Source organism: Prosopis cineraria, unplaced genomic scaffold, assembly GCF_029017545.1.
Source record: "Prosopis cineraria cultivar Desert tree isolate PC_DT_omini unplaced genomic scaffold, ASM2901754v1 PC7, whole genome shotgun sequence".
Taxonomy (NCBI): domain Eukaryota; kingdom Viridiplantae; phylum Streptophyta; class Magnoliopsida; order Fabales; family Fabaceae; genus Prosopis; species Prosopis cineraria.
Genome location: NW_026555338.1, coordinates 19,768,611 through 19,792,448, shown reverse-complemented (window position 1 = coordinate 19,792,448; position 23,838 = coordinate 19,768,611). Strand labels below are relative to the sequence as shown.

General features: G+C 32.0%; 1 protein-coding gene across 1 annotated transcript; it reads right to left on the bottom strand.

Annotated features, from left to right (window-relative positions):
- Window positions 1–1,808: 1,808 nt before the first annotated feature.
- Window positions 1,809–22,137, bottom strand: LOC129316554 (uncharacterized). Its single transcript, XM_054960974.1, has 4 exons — window positions 22,087–22,137; window positions 17,809–18,384; window positions 13,702–13,820; window positions 1,809–2,281 (listed from the first exon to the last, which is right to left on the bottom strand). Exons 1-4 carry the CDS (start codon window positions 22,135–22,137, stop codon window positions 2,269–2,271), a joined length of 759 nt encoding a protein of 252 aa, XP_054816949.1. The 3' UTR covers window positions 1,809–2,268.
- Window positions 22,138–23,838: the final 1,701 nt, after the last annotated feature.

Sequence of the window (23,838 nt, the reverse complement as noted above, 5' to 3'; positions counted from 1 at the left end):
TAACCCTTCTTTAATTAAGGTAAGTTTAAGAGCTTAATGGCTCTTGATTACAATTGTTTGACTTGTTTGTGGCTATGTGCTAGTTATGTCAAGGAGGATATTACAGTTTGACATTAATTTCTCGAGTTCTGAAATTTGATATACTGTGATTGATGTCTTGCATTCATTACTTAGTAGCTAGCAACTTATATACATTCATTACACATCTCTTTCCATTTTCTAGTTCATATTTATATAGTACGCTAACTCTCTCCTATGATTGGTTCTTTCCTTAAGAGGGGAGAATTGGTGAGGAAAATTCCAACTACTTATAATCCGCTACTTGAAAATCATTAACCTATACTAGAGGAGCAACTAGTACCTGAGCAGCGCAAGCCTTATGGCAATGATGCTCTTTTAGAAGAGTTAAAGGAGATGATGATTGATATCTGACAAACTGTTCAATACCATAATGTCTACTTCATAAGAGAGGTCGTGGTGATGGTCAGCCTGAGCATGAAGAGGTTTGTAAGAGTAGATTGGAATCATCTAAAGATTCTAGCAGTAAGTAAATTCATCTAGAGAGAGAAGTTAGGGGCAATAATGAGATCTCAATTCATCAAGCCTGGAGAACTTTCTCCTAATTCAATCCTTTAACATTTGATGGGAGCATAAAGGAAGAAGAGGCTAAGAAGTAGATAGAGCACCATGAGAAAATATTCAAGGTAACAACTTGCTCATTTGAACAAAAGGTGGTATTAGCCATGGTATTGCTGGTGGAAGTTGAGAAGCAGTGGTGAGATATGGCTAAACCTACTAATGGCTGTTGATTGACTAAAGAGCAATTCAAGTAGATCTTCTTTACTATCACTTCCCTATGACTTTTAAAGATAAAAAAGAGGTAAAATTTCATACATTCAAGTAGGGAGATCTTGATGAGGAATAGTTCATCAAAAAATTCAACCAACTGGAAAAATTATCCACCTACTTGATTAGTAACAATGACAGCGGGTGAGAAGTAAAACGACTTCTAGAAAAGATACGACTTGAATACAGGCAATAAATTTCCTTTTATGGGGTGACCCTTATGACGAGATGTGTAATAAGCTCTTAATAGTAACAAGAAGAGGTTGGGAGATAGAAGCAGAGAAAAGAAGAGTAGTTTTGGAAGGTTCTCATCTCCTTTTGGTCTTACAGGTGGGATTTTGAAGAAGTCTACTTTTGGCTTGAGTAGCTCTATGGCTTCGGGAAGGAAGAGCTTCAATAATATAATGCCTTCAATGACATTACCATACAACCTTCCACACAATCTACTAATCAATTTTAAATCATTTACTTTGAAAGCTTGGGATCCCAATATAAAACATTTCTAAAACCATTTCATAAAATACTTGAGTTGTAAAATACTACACAGTAGAAGCATCAAACATAAGTATATAAAGATCAACAGGAAAACACATTTTAAACAATAAATTCACATAAAATGTGGGCCATGTGTTGCGGTTTGTGCCACATGCGCCACGACATGTGGTACAAAGGCCTTAGCATCATGCTTTGTGTCATATGCCATGACATGTGGATAAATGCGCCATGACGGAGCATCAAGTCTTGCTGTCAAATTGCAGAATTTGATACAAGCTTCGGATGTGCACCATTTTTGCATCCAATGCCCGATTGTGATAATTCAAGTGCTCACATGAAGCTTGTTTTAGAATCTATCCAATGATGCTAGCTTTCATATCAATCTGATATTCTATTTAAAAATTAGAAACCCTAGTGCATTTTGACCATTTTATGTTAAAATTTGCCACTTAAGCATTCCAAATAAAACCATATGTCATTGGCTACTTCTAGGGCCTTGACCATATCTAAATGGACAAACAACACCTAATTGAGCAATTATATACACAATATCACACGCATACACACATTTGGTTTGTAAACTACCTTTCACACACTTTGGGCATATTTCATATTTCTCAATCTCATTCTCATAAAAGGCCAAATTTCATATACTCAATCACATGTTCATCATCACATTTTCTCAAACAATCATTGTCTAACCCACATTGTCATTTACATTACACACACGCACACAAACATTCACCATGGGCTAAAATTCTAAAATCATGCATTATATGCCATCACAAGTTTATACATTACAATATATTTTCTATGGCAACTTATATGTTGATCACAACTACTAATCCACAAATTCATTACAATAACTCTTACAAAAGGCTTTAGTAAGAAATATCAACTCAGCCATCATCTTTCACATTTGTACTACTAGTACCAGATCCTGAAAAATATAAATAACCATAGATGATATCAAAATCTCAGTAACCAATATAGCTTATTAAATATCTATTAGCACAAATAACCATGTCAAAGTAACAAAACCAAATAATATATATATATATATATATATATAAACATAGCTTTTCTCATAGCTTTTCTCTTTATAAATCATTTCCATACTTTTTTACACACTAGCATGATCATCTATACACCGATCCTCAATAGCTTCCCGACATGAAACCATAGGCTTTAATGGATCAATCACATGTTGACCCAAGCACACTTTCAATGGTAGAAATATGCAACCAAAGGTAATCTATTCCACATATGGATTATGGTTTCCCTCATTTCACACACTTGTGATAAAGGCATTGTTGACTCATAACCACACCCTAACAGGTACTAAAAAGTTGCTAGACAACTTGGATGTCTTATGATAACAGTCTCAATATAATGTTGTACCAAATTACATATAGTATCAACTCGTATAATACTGCATTAGATGTCCCATGGTGTTAACCCGACCATATGGATTTGTTCACTTATATCTCCACACACACATCTACACATACCATGGGTGAATTCTCACTCCTCATGATTATATTTTCCACACATAATTTACCACTTTTCCATGCTTACTATAGTATTTCCCAATATTCACTTGATATTAGGAAGAGTTAACTTAATCACTATACTAAACACCAGATAGTAATCAAATACTTTGTTTGAAAAGCTTGGGCACAAGTCATATTTTCCAAAATCATCAGATTGATACCATATCAGAGTAACACATAACAAAAAGCAAACAGTTGCATTCATAACACTCATTACATGCATTTAAAATGAAGAGAATAGGTCAAATTATGGGCTATACGCCGTGGCAGGCAGCACATGCACCGCGACATGTGGTACAGAGCCACACGCCCTGATCTCCTTTATGGCATGCTCCGTGGCTTAAGACGCCATGCACCACGGTGCACAAGCCTAATTTTACAATTGTCATTTGATAGCTTAAGTGACAAACTTTTAGAGTGCATTGTTTTCACATACGACGTCCGATCGGAATAATTCAAAATCCCACACAAAACTCAACTCATAAGACTAATAAAATAGGTTTGGACACGATTTAACAATTTGATCAAAATTTAAACACTCGAGTGAAAAAAGTTACTTTTTTTGAGAATTTTAAGCACCCAAGCGGTCAAACCAATTCCATTATCTCATTAGACTATGCCAAGTTCAAAAGGACCTATTACACTTGATTGACCACATTATACATCATATACACACATATATCATAATTTGGCCATTCAACGACCCATTTTTTCAAACAAACTTTCATAATTTGGCTCAAAACATTTCTTTGGCCATTTTCACTACAATATCACCACAAACTCACTCCATAATCACCAATAAAACATTTACAACACATTCACAACTAAATCTTAACCCCGATTAATTATTTCACCATATATTCACACATAAGGGCTAAGATTCAAAAAATTACTATAATTTTCCTCGTTTCACCCGACTTGAAACTATAGGCTCTCCTTAGACTAATATACACTCTCATCGACCTTGAGCTCATCTTCAATGATAGAATCACCCAACCAAAGGTATTATATCTTACTTTTGGACTATGGTTTCTCTAATACACACAATGGAGTGTCGTTGACCTTAACACTGCATTACATCGATACTAAGGAGTCTAAATCTCCAATACCACACCTCAATAGGTACTAAGGAGATAATCTCCAACACCGCACCTCAAAAGTCACTAAGAAGATACAATTCTCCAATATCGCACTCCATCGAAAACTAAGGAGAATGATGCCATATGGTTTTTCTCTACATCTCCACACTACAGGTGATTTCCCACCCTTATAATTATGCTTTTCAAACCAATCACAAGTTCCCATTCACCACCATACGTGTATCCACAATATATAGCATATATATATATATATATATAAATTATGAAATCACATGTTTTAACCCATCTATTTGATCAAAAGCCATTTTCATACAACATTCACAAAATGCCATAAATTGTGCTTAGTTTAAAACTATTGTCATGCACTAGATAGTATACTCACATAATTATAATAAATAGTCAAACAGAGAAAGTTATTAGATTACCTCAAACCTTCTGTCGCAAGAAAAGTTACCTATGGATTTCAATTACCACTACAGCTCGTTACAAATTTCCTTTCTCAACTCACACAAGAAACACGCCAATCTACACACAATTAGCACAATCAGTCAATTGATTCAATTGATTAAAAAAACTTATTTATTACTATAAACCACCTCTAACCATTTACTCACTTCCACTTATCCATTTAAGTTCATTACCACTTTCAATTGCTTCTAACAATCCCATTTTACTCAAACATGATTTCACCCCTAATTTTTATAGAATTAGGGCTAAATTGAGCCTATAGGTTCAAAGCTCTATTGTTCAACTCTGAACCAGTCACAAAGCTTTAATTTAACTTTCAAGAACCTTTTTATTACTAAAAGGTAAGAAAAAATCCCTTAAATTTCACTGATTCGATTTCTCTATGACTCCTCCTAAGAGAAATTATAGTAGAATCAAAGGTAAGGATTATACAAAGCTTACCCGATAAGTTACTAGTCGGAAGTGCCTTCCAATGCTCTTAAATCTCTTGCCCTAGCAGACCTTGATCTCTTCTCTTCTTCTTCTCATGTTTTCTCCCTTTTTCCTCTTTGAGTCTTAAGCCAAATCACGACTTAAAGGGTCATTTTCTGGCATAACAAGTAAAATTCTCACTACACGCACACGCTTCACTTTGGGACACAGTTCTTCCACCTGTATCTATTCATTTAAAACCCCAAAGACACAAATCATCAACTAATCATCTAAATCTCTAATCCCTTACTAATTACTAACTTACTCCTGATTATAGCTAATTACAAGATTAAAAAATCATGATGTTACACTTACATACTTCACACATATATATACATAAACACACACATATATATATATATATATATATCTCCATTCAAAGCTAGAAATTATTAAACTTTCATTTTATAAATCAATTTCATGCTAGCTTTGTTTACATTGCAAACTCATGCAATAAACTCACAAAATAACAAATACATTTACTTCTACACAGTTATAATAGCCAATAAACATAACAAACTAGATGGTTACCTCAACCCTTCTATTCACAAGAAAGGGTTACTCGTGTTTTCAAAACCTTACTCAAACTCCTTCTTACTATTTCAACACGTCTCACACGAGAATCTACACAATTGAGGCACCCAGAGTCAATTACTCTATTGACTAAAAGTGCCTATTACATTAATTAAGCACCCAATCGCTATCATTTCCATGTTCTACACCCAATCACCTTTCAATTCAAGTATTATCACATCCACTATCAAATTTCCCTCAACTTTCTCCCTTTAAATTAGGCTAACTTAAGGCTACAGCTTTAAAGCTTTATCGTCCCGGCTCTAGCTAGTCACAAAGTCCTAATTTAGTTCCAAAAAACCTTTCTATTACTATAGGGTAAGAAACCATCTCCTTAAAACTTCTGAATTTAATTTTTCAATATTTTAAACAAAGAGAAAATAGGATAAAATTGGAGGTTAAGGCAGTATAAAACTTACTCGATAAGTAACAAGTCAGAAACATCATTCGTGCTCTTGAAACTTGATGCCCTAGTAGACCTCCTCTTCCTACTCCATGCCTGAGCTTTTTTTTTTCTTACTTCTTATTCTATTTTCATGAGTCCAACAAGTCCTTTCTATCAGATATCTGCTCCATGCACCGCAACACATATATCCCTAGCTACAGCGTGTGGCACAGTGAGGGAATTCTTTATCGCGCACACACACTCTACTTTAAAATGCCACTCTCTCACTCAAGCTTGTTCATACAACATCCCAAGGAGCCAAAATAATATTTCACCATTTAAAATCTTAATCTCGCATTAAATTTCTAATTCATCCCTTAATTAGAATTAATGTTACAAATAAAGAGTCTCAATCTCAAGGCTCTATGTACAGAAGTAGTGGGGTAAGATTAGGGCTCTGCAATTGTCACGACAGGCTTTTGCTATGTTTGCTCTAACTCTGAGTACTGCTAGATCACCACTATATGCTAAGTATGGCAGGTCTCATTCTTGGAAGTCTTAGGGATGTTATAAATGTGGCAAAGTAGGTTACCCTTTGAGGCGATGTCTATAGGGCAGAGCTGACACCTCTAAGTAGTGTTTGATAATACTAAGAAGGGTACTTGTGTTGTCTCAAGTGGAAGCTAAAGTGTCCCTAAATCTGATAAAAGGTACCATTCTTCTTTGTGAACAAGAGATTGTAGTGCTACTTGATTATGACTCTACACATTCCTTTATTTCTAATGAATGTGTAGAAAAATTAAAACTGCCTTTCCATAAGTTACCATTTATCATTAAAGTAACTATTCTATTAGGATTGCCATATAAAATGAGTAAAGTGTGCCTCAAAGTGGAGCTTAAATTTAAGAGTCATGCAACTACAATTGATTTAATCAAGATTCTTTTAAAAGGATTTAATCTTATCATTGACATGGATTGCTTGATTGCAAATAACGCTACATTAGACTGCACTAGGAAAACAACTTTATTATCGATGCATACTATTTTGGCAACTGCTCTTAATTAATCTAAGTTCTTATATGTAGTTCTAGCAGAGAAGCTATTGCAGCTAGGGTATTATGCCTACATGATGTTCTTTTCAGTGCATGGGGTTTACGATGGGGAAATGGACAAGATCAGTGTTGTGAATGAGTTTCTAGAGTATTTTTGGATGAAATATCTAGATTTTCTCTGGAATAGGAGGTTGGTTTCTCAATTGATTTGGTGTCAAGAACTGAGCCAATCTCGAAGGCTCCGTATCAGATGTCACTATCCGAGTTAACTTAACTAAAGAAGAAACTAAAGGAATTAATAGAGAAAGGGTTTCTAAACTAAGCATGTTGCCTTAAGGGTTGTAATGTTCACCTTGACATCACTAAGACAACATTCTAACATACAATTGTGATGACCAAGATTAATTAAAATCCCTAAAGAAAAGTCATCATAACCAAAAGATTTAAAAGTAAATAGTTTAAAATATTGAGATCCTAAGAAAAACCCTTTTTCAAAAGTCATTTGAGCTCAAATCATAGTTTAAAGCAAATCATAGGCTATAACAGAAGCATGGACAACACAAAACAACATTTAAAAGCATAATTAAAGCATTCTGAAAATTTTAGAATTTTTCCCATTCACCATAGCCAGGTCTTCTCTCGCCACAGTAGATGGCATGGAGAGCCATTCTCTCACTAGGAAAATGCATCGTGGCATGCACTTGCTATCATGTCTTGCTGTCATGATAGCAAACTGCTGATATGATAGCACCCTGGACTGACTTCTAAAGCACGCCATTTCGCCATCTGACATTTGATTTGAGTGATTCAAGTATCAACACAAATCTTTTTGAGCCCTCTAACTATTGGCACTGGACTCACACCGAAATTCTTAACTATTAAAAAGTTAAACATTCGAATCCAAAATGGTCAGTTTTCACCCCAAAACACACTCAAACGTGTCTAAATCACACAACCTTATGCCAATAGCTTTAGAATTACTTGGACCAATTCAAATAGCCCACACATAATATAATAGACTAATCATATCACATAACAATCTGTGCACAAAATAACCACCAAACCCCTAATTCTCAACACCATAAAAGGGTGGTAAAAATTCATCATAAATGTCATTTAAACCATTAAAACACATAATTAACACAAGCATATCACTTGCATTAGTATCTTGGTCATTCATAATCATTCAACCACAAGCACTTCAACTATAAGCTAAGATACGTACTTATTTCATAAATTCTCATACAAGTGATAACAAAACAATGAAATGCTCCTGAGTTGGCATAATATCATGACATATTCATTATAAAACCAAAATATAAAAGAGAAGAGCTATATAAATGAAGCTCTTCACTTTTTGATCATCCTTTCCTTCCCCCTATCCCTACCAAAGCCCTAACTTGTAAAATACAACCACGAAGTAAGATAAACATCTCATTAATAGAATAATTCATTATTATCAATTAACATGAACAACTATAAGTGTAACATCCTAATTTTCTAATCTTGTAATTAGCTGTTAATCAAGGGTGAATTAGTAATTAATAAATGATTAGAAGTTTGGATGGCTATTTGATAATTTGACTCATTATGATATTGAATGAGCAGATATAAGTGAAGTGATCATATTTTAAAATGAAGCATGTGGCATGGTGAGAATTTTCCTCACAGTGCCACTCGCCGCAGCATAAGCTACTTGCGTCGCAGCATATGGACTAGATAATGACCTAATTAATACGTGGTCAGCTTGTGAGTTTGAGAAGGAAAGGAAAGGAAGAATGAAAGGGAGAGAAGAGGAAGACACCCTCTACTAGGGCAAGGATTTATGGGAGGAAGGAAGTATTTTTTGACTGGTGACTTATCGAGTAAGTTTCATATTACCCTTAACTTCAATTCTACTATAAATTCTCTTAGTACAAATTATAGACAAATTGAATCGAGGAAATTTAAGGGGTTTGTTTCTTACCTTATAGTAATAAAAAGGTTCTCGAGAGTAAAACTAAAGCTTTATGACTAGTTTGGAGGTGAACGATAAATCTTTAAAGCTGTGGGCTCTATTTGCTTTAAACCTAAAGAGAAATTGGGGGTGAAAATCATATGTGGGTGGAATAGGATTGTTTGAAATGATGTAAAGTGGTGATTGAGTGATGATTAACTTAGTTGGACTAAGAGGAAAGTAATGGACGACTAGACATAGCCCTAATTAGCAACTAAGTATTTTTGATCAATTGGGCCAATTGATTAATTGAGCCAATTGTGTGTAGATTGGCATATTTCAAGTGTAGAATGGGAGGAGAACTTGGCAGAGACAAGTTAGTGATTGAGAAAGTACCACAGCTAACCTTTCTTATGATAGAAAGATTAAGGTAACTGAATAATTTTCTCTATTTGATTATCTATTGTAACTGTTTGAAAGTATGAATAGTAATGCATGAAAATTATTTATAATAAACATGTTTTTCAAATGAGTTCTTTTGCATGAAATGGATTTCTAAAGGAATGATTTTATGAAAATATGTGGTTACGAAAATTTACATACTTATATATGATTCTATATATAATACATGTGGTGAAAGTGAAAGCATGATTATAGAGGTAGGAGTTCACCTATGTGGAGATATAGAGAAAGACCTCTCCTTAGTGCCCGACGGGGTGTGGTGTTAGAGAATTGTATCTTCTTAGTACCTATTGAGGTGCAGTGTTGGAGATTATCTCCTTAGTGTCTATTGAGGTATGGTGTTAGAGATTCAGACTCCTTAGTATCAATATGATATGACTTTGAAGTCAATGACACCCCGTTATGTGTATTAGGGGAAACCATAGTCTAGAAGTGAGAAAAAACACTTTTGGCCGAGTGATTCTCTAGCTAAAGGTGACCTTAAGCTAATGAGAGTGTATATTTTGAGGCGAGCCTATGGTTTCAAGTCAGGGTGATTTAGAGGTTCAGTCAGTAGTGATCATGCTCTATGTTAGGAAAGTGGTAAAATGTGGTGAATAGTTTTAAAAAGTGGTGAAATGATATATATATATATATATATATTAATGAAATTTGAAATGTAAAACCTGATATGTATTATGTTCAATTATATATTATGCTATACTTGCTTATGGTTGCATGTGATAGTCAACAGTAGAGAGTTATTCAGTTACTGAGATTATTATCTCACCCTATAGTTACATTTTTATAGGATAGAGTAGCGATCAAGGTAAGGGAATAGAGTCAGGATCAATATAGTAGTGTCGAGAATGTAAAATCTTTGAGTTTTGTGTAATGAACGTTACTCTTGCATATGTTATATATATAAGTTGCCATAGAGATTGCATGCATGTTAAAGTTATGATTTGTGGAAAATTCATAGTGATTTTATAAATTTTAGCCTATATGTGTAACTATATGGTGAAATGATGAACAAGGGCTAAGATTTAGTTGGAATGTGTTGTGAATGTATTTTTGGCAAATATAAAGTGAACTTGTTGTGATATTATGGTGAAAATGACTAGAGGAATGGTTTTGAGTAAAGTAGTAAAAAATTAATTGTTGTGAAAATGGGTAGTTGAATGGCCAAAATGTCTTTTTTGTGTGTGTGTGTGTGAGATATAAAATGTGATCAATTAGGTATATTAGGTCCTTTTGGACTTGGTTTAATTCCTAGAATGGTCTAATGAGACAATTTGATTGGGTTGAATGCTTAGATGCGCTAAATATTTATAAAAAGTGACCTTTTTTACCCAGCTAAACTTTGATCAAACCACTGGATCATATCCAAATGTCTTATCAGTTAACTTATGACATAAGCTTCATGTAGGCACTTAAATCACTCCGATCGGACATCGTATGTGAAAATGGTGCATGCTAAAAGTTCTTCATTTGTGCTGTCAAATGATAGCAGTAGGATCAGGCTTGTGCACTGCAGTCTATGGTATAGAGAAGGTCAAGGTGTGTAGTTTTGTATCACATGTCACGGTGCATGTGTTGCACATCGTGGTGCATGGCCCCTAATTTGAATTTAATACTTTTCTTTAAAACTATGCAATGATTGATATGAATGTAACAGTTTGTTTTTCGCTGTGTATGGCTATGATATGTTAAGATTTTAATGATTTGCAAAATAAGTCTTGGGCCTAAGCTTTTAAAACTATTTTGGTTACTGTTTGATTTTGAGTAGAGGTTGTGATTTTGTTAATTCTTTCCTTTATTAAAAGGATATAAGGGAGAGTTACACTAAGAGAGTAAAAGTAATATACACAAAAACATGCATTTCGCACATTCAAACATATCTTTTCCATAAAACACAAATTATTTCCCATTTGAGCATGATCGTTTTACCATCTGAGCCTTTATATTACCCCAACTGAAAACATAGGTTCTTAGATCAAGTGCACATTCACAATGGCTCGAGCTCACCCTCAGTAGTAGGATCACTTAGCTAAAGGTGTCTTATCCCATTTCCAAACTATAGTTTCCCCCTATCACACAAGAATCGAAGTGTTATTACTCTAGCACCACATCACTAATACTAAGGAGCATCAATCTTCAATTCTGGATCTTACTTGGATGTTTAACCTTAGTTTTGATGATTACAAAATAAAGAAAAGTTTGTGCATTATAGGATATTTAATCTTAATCAGAGATTAATTAGGTTAAAACATTAACTAAGCGTGAGCTTATTCATGTAACAAAATTTCTTATGTCCAAATATCTCTTTGTTAGTTAAGTATTTGACTTAACTATAATCTATGTGCTTGATACAATCTTGTTCTATTCTCCTGCAATGATGTTTGATTAATCGTATTACTTCAGTGTTACTTTCTCTAACACCAGTGCTAAGTTATCTATTCAAAAATATCCTCATTCACTCAAAATTGTCAAAATCTTCATCTTTTACAATGATGGATTACACCAATACTAACAGAACAACACCTGTGCTAAGCTTGTCCATCAAAGCCTATTCATCATAATAACACCGGTGTTGGGACATTATAACATTGGTACTACCTTGCATTTCATGCTCTATTTTTCGTGTCAATTTTGAATCTCACCAAAACTAATCTTTCAATCTTTTTTTCATCTGGAATCAAATGTGTTCATTCTAAATCTTTACTTAATGTTATTTAGACAATTATTTCCTTGAAGTTATTCAGTTTTCTTATCTTTCCTTGATTCACTAAGTTTGCCTTTTGTTATACCAAAATGTATAAGCTTTATCCACTTTATCAAAAGCATTTAATGTTTTCAACTGTTATTGTACAAAAGAGGAAGTATCTGCTGTAAAGCATTGTTCCATTGCCTCATCCACCAAAAAACCTCATATAAGCTCAAATATCTAAGGAAACTCGAAGGAAAGAAGGAATCAATTCACAAGAAACCTTTAATGGAAAAATTTATGAGTCTCATAGATCATTTAATAAATAGACTCATTTATGAAACTTGAAAGAGAAACGAAAAAAGAAAGCCAATAAGAAAATTATGTGATTACTTGAACATTAAAGTTTACCTACCTTCTGTATATCATTTATTGTTTCAGAGTTTCATTGATCATATATCTACTCTTAGAGAAAGTTTAAAAGCAGTAGTAGTTCACTCTTGAACTTATTCTATTTATCCCTATTTTACATCTTCAAAATAAAGGAACTTAAGCTCGGGGAGCTTAAGGGAATTTATTATTACCTTTGTAAGGGAGAGAGTTTTAGACTTATTGTGAAGTCTATTGATGTACTGAGGCAACCAAGAGCCCAAATAAATCTTGATAATATAGTTAGAAATCTCAAGAGGTTCCTGAGGACTAGACTTAGACTCAAGTGGTAAGAGTCAAACCAGGATAAATCACTTATGTCAAGCTCTGCTCTTCTAACTCTCGTGATTAATGATTTCATTCCTTTATCACTTTTATTATTACTACAAAACTTTTCAATTTTTTAATTGGCCAAATTCACCTCGCATTTATATTGGATACTACGAAGATATTCTCCAATACCATACCTTATTAGACACTAAGGATATACATGCCATATAGACTTTCACTCTCCTTCCTATGGGTAAACTCCTACCCCCTATTATGATCATGCTCACACATCTCATACATAACACAAGTTTGTATCAAATTCACATGTAACTTACATAAGAGGCTTTCTAATTTTCATCGTTTAGAAGTCATTTCAAATGCATAAAAATCTCATTCTGCAATATGCAATGTTTTCAAATCACTGGTAGAAAATTTATATATCTACTCACATATAGTTAAGCACTATAATCAAATATTATAAATTATTCCATTACCTCAACCTTTTTGTCACAAAAGGGTTACCATGGTCTAACATTTGCTCCACATGCACAACCACACTTGAGCAACACTTAATCTACACAATTAAGTGATATTATCAATTATCATTCTAATTACACTCTTAAATCACTAGATTTCTAGTACTTGTTACATCCAAAATCCTTATTTAAAATAACAATCCTTCCAACACACTCCAACAATCCTATTTAACATCCAAACACACCAATATCATCAATCATGTACCTACATTATCCCAAAACATTAAATTCTCACATAGTGTTCGTTCAAACCCTAGTCAAAAATTTCAAATCATCATAAAGCCTATAAACCTAGGGTTAGAAGCTTGATTTAACTTCCCAAGACTTAACTAAGCTAATGGGTTTGGTTATAACATAAGGAAATCGAAAGTAAAGCCTACATTTCCCCACAATCATAAAAATTCACATAAAGGGAGAGGAAGAGGTGTAAGAAGCTTACCCAAGGATAAATCTCATTCCAATTGCTTCCAAACTGGTCCAGGGGTCGTGCCCTAGCAGCCACCGATCGTTCCCCATTGCCTCCTCGCGATTTCTCTTATCCCACTTTTGATTTTCTGTCTGATTCGCGAGTTTGATAAATGTTAATTTTGTACATGTGCTGTGGTACATGACACAAAGTCCCACATGTTTTGGGTCTCTCTCTCCATGCTATGGCTCACTTGAATATCGACCTAGCTCTCTTCTAAGGTTGTCCAAGGATCCATTAAGTACATTAGTCTCCCAAAAACGTCATAAATTTAAAATTTGCTTGAAAATTACTATTTTATCCTTATAAACACTCAAAATGCCCATATTGAAATCTAGGATGTTACAGGGGTCACTAATGCTATTTGTCATGTAGAAAGGTGGCAGCTTAAGGCTCTATATTGATTATCAATAACTGAACAAAGTGACAATGAAAGACAAATATCCCTTATTAAGGATTGATGATATATTGGATTAATTGACTAGAGCATATGTCTTTTCAAATATAGATTTGAGGTTGGGATATTGCAACAACCTCCATCATTATCCTAAATAACTAAGCAACCATGGCTTGATTAAGCATTAACTCTAAACCTAACTATATATGAAAATAAATTGTTCAAAATAAACTGTTGAATACAGTGATGATAGAGTGTTGCTCTATATATCTTTTTTTATGTTATAAGACTTAATATTGAACATCAATTCAAGAACTTGGATTTAGATTCAGTGCTTTTAATTGGGTTTTAATCACAAAATCCTAGTGTTTGGTTTGTGTAATAAATGTTCTTGTAATTAGAGATTGAAGAGGGTTATCAAAGGAAGAAATTATGTATGTATGTATGTATAGTACTAGTTCACTAATTCATTTAACAACCAATGAGTGCTCAACTAACAATTAGGGTGATATTTTACATAATTGAAAAATGTTGGGATGATATTGTGTCAATAAAAATGTGACAATACCAAATGTGCCTGCGTGAAACTTTAATGTTAGATTTATACCTTAACCCAATTTTAAAATAAAGCTAACGAGTTTCAAGCTTTTCTTTGGTTTCAGTGAAACATGTCAAAAGTGTTATATAAATAGGACTACCAAAGTATTGTGATCAAAAAATATGTTATTTAGAATATATTAATATTTAATGAGATGTTATTTAAAAAAGGAACAATGACAAGTAAGGACCTGATAAGAAGATTAATGCCGAATCAAGATTTTTTAAAGATTTTACTATAAAACATGAAAGAAGGAGTACAAAATTAGAGAACTTTAGTTGTGAAGAGATCTTAACTTAACATTAATGTTCTTATGAGGTTCTCATTTGTCATTCTCCCTTTAAAAATTAATATTTATAATTATTTATTTGTGTTTTGGTACCTAGTGGCTAATCAAAATGAAATTTTGGTCTTTTATATAAGTAAGAAAAAACATTAATCTAGTGAAATCTATTTGTAATTTAAGAGACATCATCAGTATTAATTCTTTTATTAGTCATTTTTTGTAATTTTCTAGATTCTTTTCTATACTTTTCTAGGTCCTTTTGTGTAACTATTTTAGGTCAACTACCGTTTAAGTTAATGGATATTTAATAGAGCGGGTTCCTTTTTTTTTTTAATACATGAGGGGGATCATTGTACCACCATTGACTTGAGAGTACTTATCACACCTAAAAAAAAAAGTTGAATGGCAAAATAGCATTTTAACCCTTCATTTTATTTTGCTCACCAAGGAGGGAGATGTTGTACATAAGATGTGTCACGCTCCAAAAATTGGAGAATGACCGGCACGAGAGGTGAACCGTTTCACACCTCCCCGTAAGCCTTAAATCATAAGTTCATTCTATTTTTAAAATGAAATCAGATTTATTTTGAAATTATAACACTTTTGACACTAATAATTATAACCAGTTTTCAACATGTTCGTAGAAATTTTGACAAAACCTCCCCTTGTAAATGTGATCTCCCAAAATTGTTACAATACATTGATACAGTCAAAATGTCAAATAAATCAGGAGCTTAGCTCCTTCCAGTCGACAGGCAGCATATATATAAAAATAAAAGTCCTAATTATAGCTTATGTGGAGTACCTAACTGTACTTTTCAAAAATAAAATAAAAATAAGATACATAAACATTAATAATTATATCAAAAGAAAAATTTCAATCAATCCTCCACCTGTCTATAAGTACTCAAGGTCGATAGCAAGATCAACGTCAACTAAGGCATCTGAGACAAAAATAATTTTTCAGTGATTAACGTCCCAACAATAAACAATAGAATATAAATAAAATGAAAAGTTTGAAATAATTATGTAAGTTAAATAGATAACAAATTTTTTTTAAATTTTAATAAACTTCATAATAAAATGACTCTATAAAATTTCAAATAAAATCTCAAATCATTGAACTATCACAGCAAATGATAACATCACTTGATTTCAAGGAAGCATATAAATAAAATAAATATTTATAAACAAATTACTAAACAAAACCCAATGGTATATAAAATCATCAAATGATTGGATTTATAATTATAGGGACTTATCAAAACAATTAACAAACGTGGACACACAGTCCATGAGGGTAAATAACCAAACGCGACTTGTGCCACGCAGACAAACGTGGACACACACAGTCCACGAAGGTAAGTAACTAAACACAGCCGAAGCCACAAAACAAATGTGAACACACAGTGCACGAGGTAATGCTAACCAAACGCGGCTTGAAGCCACGAAAACAAATGTAAGTACGATGCTCACGAATAACCACCCCTCCATTCCACGTGCGTTGGCCATCGCACAGGACTAGCACCTCCTATAAATACCCTGCTAGCTAGGTGTACCATAGCACGCCAAGGGCTAACGGAACTGCCGTTAGCAACAAGTGTTTCGTATAAAGTCCCTTTTTAAAATAATTTTCAAGCATGCGAGAAAATTATCACTTTCAAGATACAATTCTCATTCTCAAAATCAAACTCTCATGAATACTTTTAAGCATTAAAACTTGCCAGAATCAAATTTCATATCCAATGCTCATACTTGCATTTATTGAATAATCAAAAATTGTCAATGCTAATGAAAAGGAATTTCATTAATCCTGAAAGGATATCTTATAAGGGATAAAATATTCATATGCTATGATGAATCGTTTTTCACCACTGTCTTAAAACTTAAAAATGAAGAAATTTAATTAACAAAGTATGCACTAATCAACATAATTATTATTAAAATAATCAAAGTAACAAAATAAATTTTAATAAAAAAATTAATTGATAAATTAGTTGGGACGCTATTCACTTACCTGAAATTTTCAAGAGATCAAATTTCACCTCTTGCAACTTCAATCAAACTCATTTTTCAAATACCCTATATCATATTAAGATTTTTATTAAACCTTCAAACAATACAATAGTTCCTTTTTAACATCATCCTTAACAAAATTAAACTCTACTAAATTTGAAACTTTAGAACTGAAGCCTTACACTTTTTTTTTCATCATTAATATTTTATCAAGCCACCAAATATACATCATTTCCAATCCATTCATAAAAACTCTAGCATCCAATTAAATTTTTTTTTTCAACAAACTATCCATTTTCAAGAATTCAAATAATCACATTATTAATTTCATAATGACAACATCCCTATTAAAATTCAGGATCAATGAAATTTCAAAAATGAAGAATCATTAAAGTTCTCCTAGTAGGCATTTCATCCAACACTCATGGGCATTAATTATATAGCTAATACTAATCTCATCCTCTTCAGCTTCACTTTCCTAATAATCATTTTGTCAAGCACCTTCTGTGCGTAAATTTTTTAAACTCAACCAAACTACTCCTTCTTCCTTTCTAACCTCCAAAATTTTACAATATGTAATTTTAATCAATCAATCTCCCTATCTCCATTCCTCTAATATAAAGAAATGAATTTAACTCAAGAAAATAAAATAAAATCATCTTCAACGGTACAGCCAACAACTGAACAAGAAAAGGGAATCAAAAACTATTGTCACTACTAACATGAATAGAGATTCAGCACAAGAAAAAGAAAAAGAAATGAGAAAGATTTGAAGTGCTTGACCTTAGATCTCCATGGCACAGAGCAATGAGAAGGAGATGATTTAGATGGTTGAGCAGGGGAGAGGCAAAACTGAATGCAACTTCCAATAAAGGAAAGAAACCGGATCAACAGCACCAGTCGAAGCTCGTGACAGCACTGCCAATGGCTCCGGCAACTGTATTTCTCACCCATCCGTAACCCGAACGTGAACACTGAAGATAAAGCAGCTACCGAGGAAGACAAACAGAGATGGAGAGCGAGCAGGAAGGAGAAGAAATTGCGTGAAGCATGAGAAGAAAAGGAAAGAGTGGAGCATCCCATGGCCACCAAAACGGCGACGTCACCAGACCATCCAGGAACAGGGCAACGTTGCTGCTCGTAGGAGATCTTACAGCAACTATCACAGCAGACGAACAACAGATGAGGAGACGCGATGGACAGAGGGAAGATGAGGATCGACGTTGGACAGAGGGAACAAACAGTAACCACCAACACACCCACTTCGATATTGATGACAGCAGACAAAAGAAGATGGTGAACCAGACTTGAAGCTTCTCGAAATATATTCTCTGCCTCTCCCTTGGATAAAATGCGAGACTAATTGAAAGAGAAGAGAGATGAAAAATATCTGATGGTTAAGTAGAGGGCGTTTTTGTAATTTTACATAAGTTAAGACAAAAATAAAACCCAACTGTTCCTTGAGAATTCGAACCCAAAACTAAAGGGTAGCCACCAAGCAAGTTTCCACTAAGCTAGCACCATCTTCCTTATCATATTTGTTACAAAATTAATAAAAATATATTTAAAATACCTTATTATAAATTTTAAAATCAATTAAATTCTGGGTCACTACAAGATGAGTGAATCCTTGACTATTTCTTATTCATTGCTTTTTTTTTTATATTATAAAGTGAAAAACACAAATAAGGATTTTAGAATATTGCAAATAACAGTCAATACTACAAAAGTATGAAATTAGATTTTAGGACCATTGTCCTTTTTTGTAGTTTTAAAAATATACTTTGACTAAAATGTCCATATCTAAAATGCTAACTTAAAATTTGATAGTGCTACAACTACTTTAATTGGGTTAAAAATTTAGTTAAAGTGAATTGTGAAATCACTTTATTGAGTTGGAAACATTTTTACTCCTAGACTTTGCAATTTGTTAATTTAAAATTTGCTCGTGCTGAAATTATTCTAATTTAGTTGGAAATTTAGTTAAAGAGAATTATGAAATAATTTTATTTGAGTTGAAAAAATTTTTACTCCCAAACTTGTAATTGGCCAACTTAAAATTCAATAGTGCCGAAATTACTTTAATGGGGTTGAAAATTTAGTTAAAGAGGGTTATGAGATTACTTTATTTGAGTTAAAAACGTTTTTACTTCCAAACTTGCAATTGGGTAACTTAAATTTCATAGTAATGAAATCACTTTAATTGGGTTTGGAAATTTAGTTGAGGGATGTTATGAAATCACTTTTATTTCAGGTTGAGAAATTTTTTACTTTGAGACTTGCAAACTTGGTCACTAGATGGGGGCATTTTAGTTAAATTATTATTTTTAAAACGACAAAAAGGACTATGGTCCTAAAATTCAAGTTCATAATTTCATGGTGTTAATTGATTATTTGTGATATTCGGAAGTCCTTATTTGTGATTTTCCCTAATACACTATTGTGAATGATTCTTCATAGGAATAATCTTGACACACCATTATATTGCATTTTTTTTAAAAGAGCAAATTAGTCATTAAATTATAGGTCCAAAAATATTTGAAACCTTAAACTCATTTTTGATTCAATATAATCTTTCCCTTCAATTTGAAAATTGTGCAATCTAACTCCTATTATTAAAAAAAAGTTAACTATGATCGTTAGTTGACCAAAAAAATAACAGACAAAGACTTTAAAAATTAAAAAAAAGACCAAGTTTTTCTATAATTTTTTATGTCCATGTCTATAATTTTTAGATCCTTTAATATTTTGATTCTTTTCTATAATTTTTAAAGTCCATTTATGTTATTTTTTGGTGACACAGTTAAATTTGTTAATGATAGGAATTGAATTACATCGTTTTTAAAAGTTAAAAAGGAACATTATACCAAAAATAAGAATAGAGTTACAAAATCTCCTAGACATATACTTCAGGGGACAATTTGCTCTTTTGTCCTTTTTCCCCCTCTTACACTTGCCATTTTACATTTTTGTGTGCAATTTCATCATACTCGAATTATTAGCTTTTAAACGAGTGTCTTAGCCATTTTTAATGATTGATTTGATTTGTAATATTATGTTTATATTTTTTTCACTTTGTCTTTATAATAATATATTACTAATACCTAAAAATTATCATTGCCGATTAAATTATTATAATAAATAGTTAAAAATGATAATGATTTGTTTATTATTTATAAAAAATATTATTTTATGATTTGGTTGATTTTCTTATCAGCCGTTTTATGCTTTAGGGTCAATTTTGGTGTGCTTGGATCATGTTGTCAGGAATAAAAAAATAAGAAAAAATTAATCTTTTAGTCCTTCAATTTTTAAGTCACTTGTAACTCAGTCTCTCAACTATGACTCGCTGTAACTCAATCCCTCAACTATGACTCGTCTATGACTCAATCCCTCAACTTTTGAATCACTTACATATTAGTCCCTTAACTTTTATTAATTTTTTTCATGTTAGCTTATATCTCACATCAATGAGCAAGAGGAGGGTATTTTAAAATAATATATGAGCATTTTTTTATCTCTCTTATTTGATAAGAAATTTTTAAAAAAAATTAAAAAATAAGGATTGAGTCATAGGTGAATCAAAAGTTGAGGGACTAAATCGCAGCGAGTTATAATTGAAAGACTGAGTCACAATGAGTCATAGTTGAGGGACTAAGTTACAAGTGAGTTAGAAGTTGAAGGATTAAAAGATTAATTTTTTCAAAAAATAATGTCAGAATAAAAAATTTATTCCCGCGGCATCTTGTGAACAATAGTTTTTTGGGAAAAATTCAATTGGGACTTTTGACCAAACTTAATTTTAATCAAAGCCCTCAAATTTTAAAATTTCACTGCATATGGGGGGATTAAAATAACATTAAAGAACTAATTGAAATAGTCTTATTGTCCCTAATAAAGCTATGCAATGAACAACCCCTATAAAAAATTTAACAACTGATATATGAAAAATGAACAAGTGACATAGATAAAATTTGCAACTCTCACTAACAAATAAAGTTAAGCACATAAACAACTCATGTAAAAAAAATAACTAATATATAAAAAATGAATAACTGACATAGGTGAAATGAAAGTTGCAAATTTATAGTAGTGTTATGATATTAATAAGAGTTGCAAATTTCACATATAGCAGTTGTTCATTTTCCATACATCAGTTGTTACTTTTCCCCATACAAGTTGCTCATGCGCCTAATTTTACCAAGGACAATGAAGTCATTTCACTTAGCTCTTCAATTTCATTTTAATTCCTCACATATGTAGTGAAATTTTAGAATTTAGAAGCTTTGACTGAAATTAAGTTGAATCAAGGAGCCTTCATTGAAATTTTCCCTAGTTCACTACTAAAAATAAGGTTCACATTCTATATAGAGGTTACTGAAAGAAACTATTATATAGTTGAGACACGCGGGATTCAAAAACAAAGACTATATACCGGTTACTCAACATAACTACTGTATAGTCTTGAAACTATATAGCAGTTATTGCAAAGAATCATTTTATAGTCAGTCTTTTTTTTAAAAAAAAATTCTAACGATTACATATCAATTATTTCTAAATAACCGTTATATAGTCTTGAAATTATATGGCGGTTGTTTTATAGTCTTATTTTTAAATTTTTTTCTAGAGATTATGTAGCAGTTTTTTTAAAATAACTACTATATAGTCTAGAAATTAAACAACAATTATTTTAAAGATTCATTATATAAAATATTTTTTTTATTTTTTTTAAAGGCTATATAGCCGTTCTTTCTAAATAATCATTATTTAGTCACTGACTATATAGTTTTTGACTCTAAAAACTTTTAAAACACACACATTTTATATAACACATTGATTGATGATGTCATTATCTCTAAACCATTGATTTTTTTTTTTCTGATCTAAATGGCACACATACTCTTTTTATCTCTCATTGTCATTTCCCACATTTAAATCCATCCCTCACACTTCACTTTCATGACACTCAACCTCTCCCTCCCTCCCTTTCCCTCTCTCATATGCAACCTCACTCCTCTACTTCACACTCAACCCTCTCTATTACTTAAGCATCTTTCTCACTCCAGACTTTGAGTCTTCATCTTTAGCAATCACGTGATCAACTTCGGCCATAATCTCCAGCATGACATATGTCCCTTCTCCTCCATTTTATGTGTATGCATGTGTCATGCACCATTGTCTAGTTTGTGTGGTACCTAATCTCATCAGTGCCACTCTCCCTCGACTCTATCTCATTGTCATCCCTGGTATATTATTAAATGAAAGGCTAGTGTTCCATATTTGTAATCACAATTTGTAGTTTTTAATTTTAGATATGTGGTTTTTCATATCTTTATGGTTCTAGTTTGGGTTTGTCTTTTTCATGAGGATACTTCTTCGATTTTCCATATCTCTAGTTTTTGTTTTTTATTTTGCATTCAAATTGTTAAATAGAAAACATTATCATCAATTGTTGTTAATTTCCGATATAGATATTGTCTCTACAACTCAAATCTTTGTGTTTTTTTCCTTCCATTTTTTCACTTGCTCAAGAATTTAAGAGGAAACAATAAAATATAAAATATAATGGAAGAGCTTCATTTTTAAAAAGAATGCTCATATATAGCAATTATTTAAAATAACTCTATATAATTAGCAACTATATTGCCTATATAGTTCGCAACTATATAGCCGAAAAAATGTTCATATATAATAGTTATTTAAAAATAAACAAAATATAGCAGTTAAAAGTCGCTATATATTAATTCAAAAAATATTTATTGCTAGAATATATAACAGTTAAAGATTACTAAATGTAGCCAAAAATAACTATCATATGTAACTTTTTTTTTTGTAGTAGTGATTTTTTAGAAGAAATTAATAATCTTATATATAATCACTTTGGCGAGCTATAAATCATTTTTTTCAGATGTTACCCAATTACAATTTGCTAGATGGTTTAACTTAAAGTGTGATGTGGTGTTTCTCTACATAAAGGTAAAAGTGAAAAAAACAAATATTTTATTAGTTATAGAGAAGTGGTTAGAGATCACTACTAGAGGGGGTGAATTAATGGCAAAGTTAATATATCCACGATCCATCTTCATCTCTCTATTTTCTTTCTTTTGTTTTTTTTTTTATTTACTCCCTCTACATCATAATATAAGATATTTTTAAAAAACTTTATTTGATTTAAAATATAAGGCATTAGATAACTTTTACATTTATTTTTTTAATTATACTCCTACTTCATTTATTATCCTTTTTGAAAAAAAATAATGAATTAAAATTTTAATTATTATTATCCAAACTCATATATATGATATTTAATGAGGATATACATAAAAATATGTAAACTTTTTCAAAAATTTAAAGTTTTAACTAAAATTATTCGTAAACCATGAATTAATTAATTATGACTTATATTATAATCTAAAGGAGTATATATTTTTCTTCTAGATAAGGATAACTCTATTAATAGTGTCTTCGACATTTACATGTATTCAAACCTGCTCCAAACTTCGTGCGTAAGCAGCTGTATCGCCCTTCAACTAGAGAGATTAAAAACAACACCACCACCATATAAGAGCTAGAATAAAACCTTGTTTATCGTGAAGTCTTTGACTTTCTTATAAACCAAACATGATCCAATTAAGCATGGAGAGAGGATATACTATAAAGAACATAAATAGGGTAATGAGAGAGCATGTGCTATATGCATTGGAAAAATTAAAAAAAATAAATTGTGACGAAAGGGAAGATTAAAAAATAATTATCTCATTGAATTATTAATCAGAGCATACATCCTATTGATTTTTAAAGGCTACTCGGTGC

What these genes read in the sequence shown, in the direction of transcription:
- LOC129316554 (XM_054960974.1), bottom strand. Translation starts at nt 22,137, where the DNA reads ATGGCCGAAGTTGATCACGTGATTGCTAAAGATGAAGACTCAAAGTCT. An exon ending in ATGAAGACTCAAAGTCTGGA is followed by an intron (nt 18,385 to 22,086) that starts GTGAGAAAGATG and finishes TCTTTCAATTAG; the next exon opens with TCTCGCATTTTATCCAAGGG. An exon ending in CTGTGCCATGGAGATCTAAG is followed by an intron (nt 13,821 to 17,808) that starts GTCAAGCACTTC and finishes CTCGCGAATCAG; the next exon opens with ACAGAAAATCAAAAGTGGGA.